The sequence below is a fragment of the Suricata suricatta genome, unplaced genomic scaffold (genome assembly GCF_006229205.1).
Source record: "Suricata suricatta isolate VVHF042 unplaced genomic scaffold, meerkat_22Aug2017_6uvM2_HiC HiC_scaffold_19639, whole genome shotgun sequence".
Taxonomy (NCBI): Eukaryota; Metazoa; Chordata; class Mammalia; order Carnivora; family Herpestidae; genus Suricata; species Suricata suricatta.
The window spans coordinates 1-886 of NW_021864481.1; the positions used below are offsets into that span (position 1 = coordinate 1).

Consider the following 886-nt stretch of genomic DNA (forward strand, 5'->3'; position numbering starts at 1 on the left):
CCAGCCTCTCCAGGTCCCTGCACTGAGGTTTGTGTCTGAGCCCACAGTGACTCTCCCTCACTGTGCTTCTGGCACAGTAATACAAGGCCGTGTCCTCGGCGGTCACGGAGCTCAGCTGCAGGGAGAACTGGTTCTTGGATATGTCAGCAGTGATGGTGAGGCGGCCCTGGAAAGCCGGGTTGTAGCTGGTACTGCCCGTCCAGTACCCCATCCACTCCAGCGCTTTTCCAGGGCGCTGGCGGATCCAGTTCCAGTAGTAACTGCTGCTGACAGAGCCCCCGGAGACAACGCAGGTCAGAGAGAGGGTCTGTGAAGGCTTCACCAGTCCTGGGCCAGACTCCCGAAGTGTAAGTTGAGACAGGACACCTGGGGGCAAGGAGAGTCATGGTGAGTCCATCCCATCCCCCAGAAAGACCCTATCCCAGAGCGCCCAGACCCTCACCCAGGGGAGCTGTCAGCAGGCAGAGGAGGGACCACAGCATCTGCATGTCTGTCTTCTGGATGGAGACCTCGCACACTGGCCTTTGCCTGTGATGGGGATCTTTTCTGGGAGCACCTCAAGTCATTTGCATGTGGGTCCCATGGGGCAGGGGAGACATTTAAAATATTGAACCCAGGTGACTGTCACCAGTTCCTGGTATCCTGGTGTCCAGGTGTTGGGCAGTATGGGGACCACTGAGCTGGTCCTAGTGATCTGGGATTCAGTTCTGCATGAGCTGATCCGGGGTCCTGTTTCCTTGAGAGGGTTAGTGCTGTAGTTGATGAAGATTTGGAAACCTTATGAAGTTTCTCTTACATTCTGTCATTAGGATGTGTGACTGTGGGCTCCAATTTCAATCTCGAGTTAATTGTTCACAGAAATGGAGGGTAAGGCAGTGGTCTAGTG

At 55.1% G+C, this 886-nt stretch overlaps 1 gene segment (V, D, J or C); it reads right to left on the reverse strand.

Annotated features, from left to right (window-relative positions):
* Positions 1–61: 61 nt before the first annotated feature.
* On the reverse strand, positions 62–513 carry LOC115284768 (the record flags this gene model as incomplete). The annotated part of the segment is given in 2 exon segments: positions 62–366; positions 443–513. Coding segments are annotated over 2 exon segments (351 nt in total), but the record flags the coding sequence as incomplete, so codon positions are not given.
* Between the last annotated feature and the right edge of the window lie 373 nt (positions 514–886).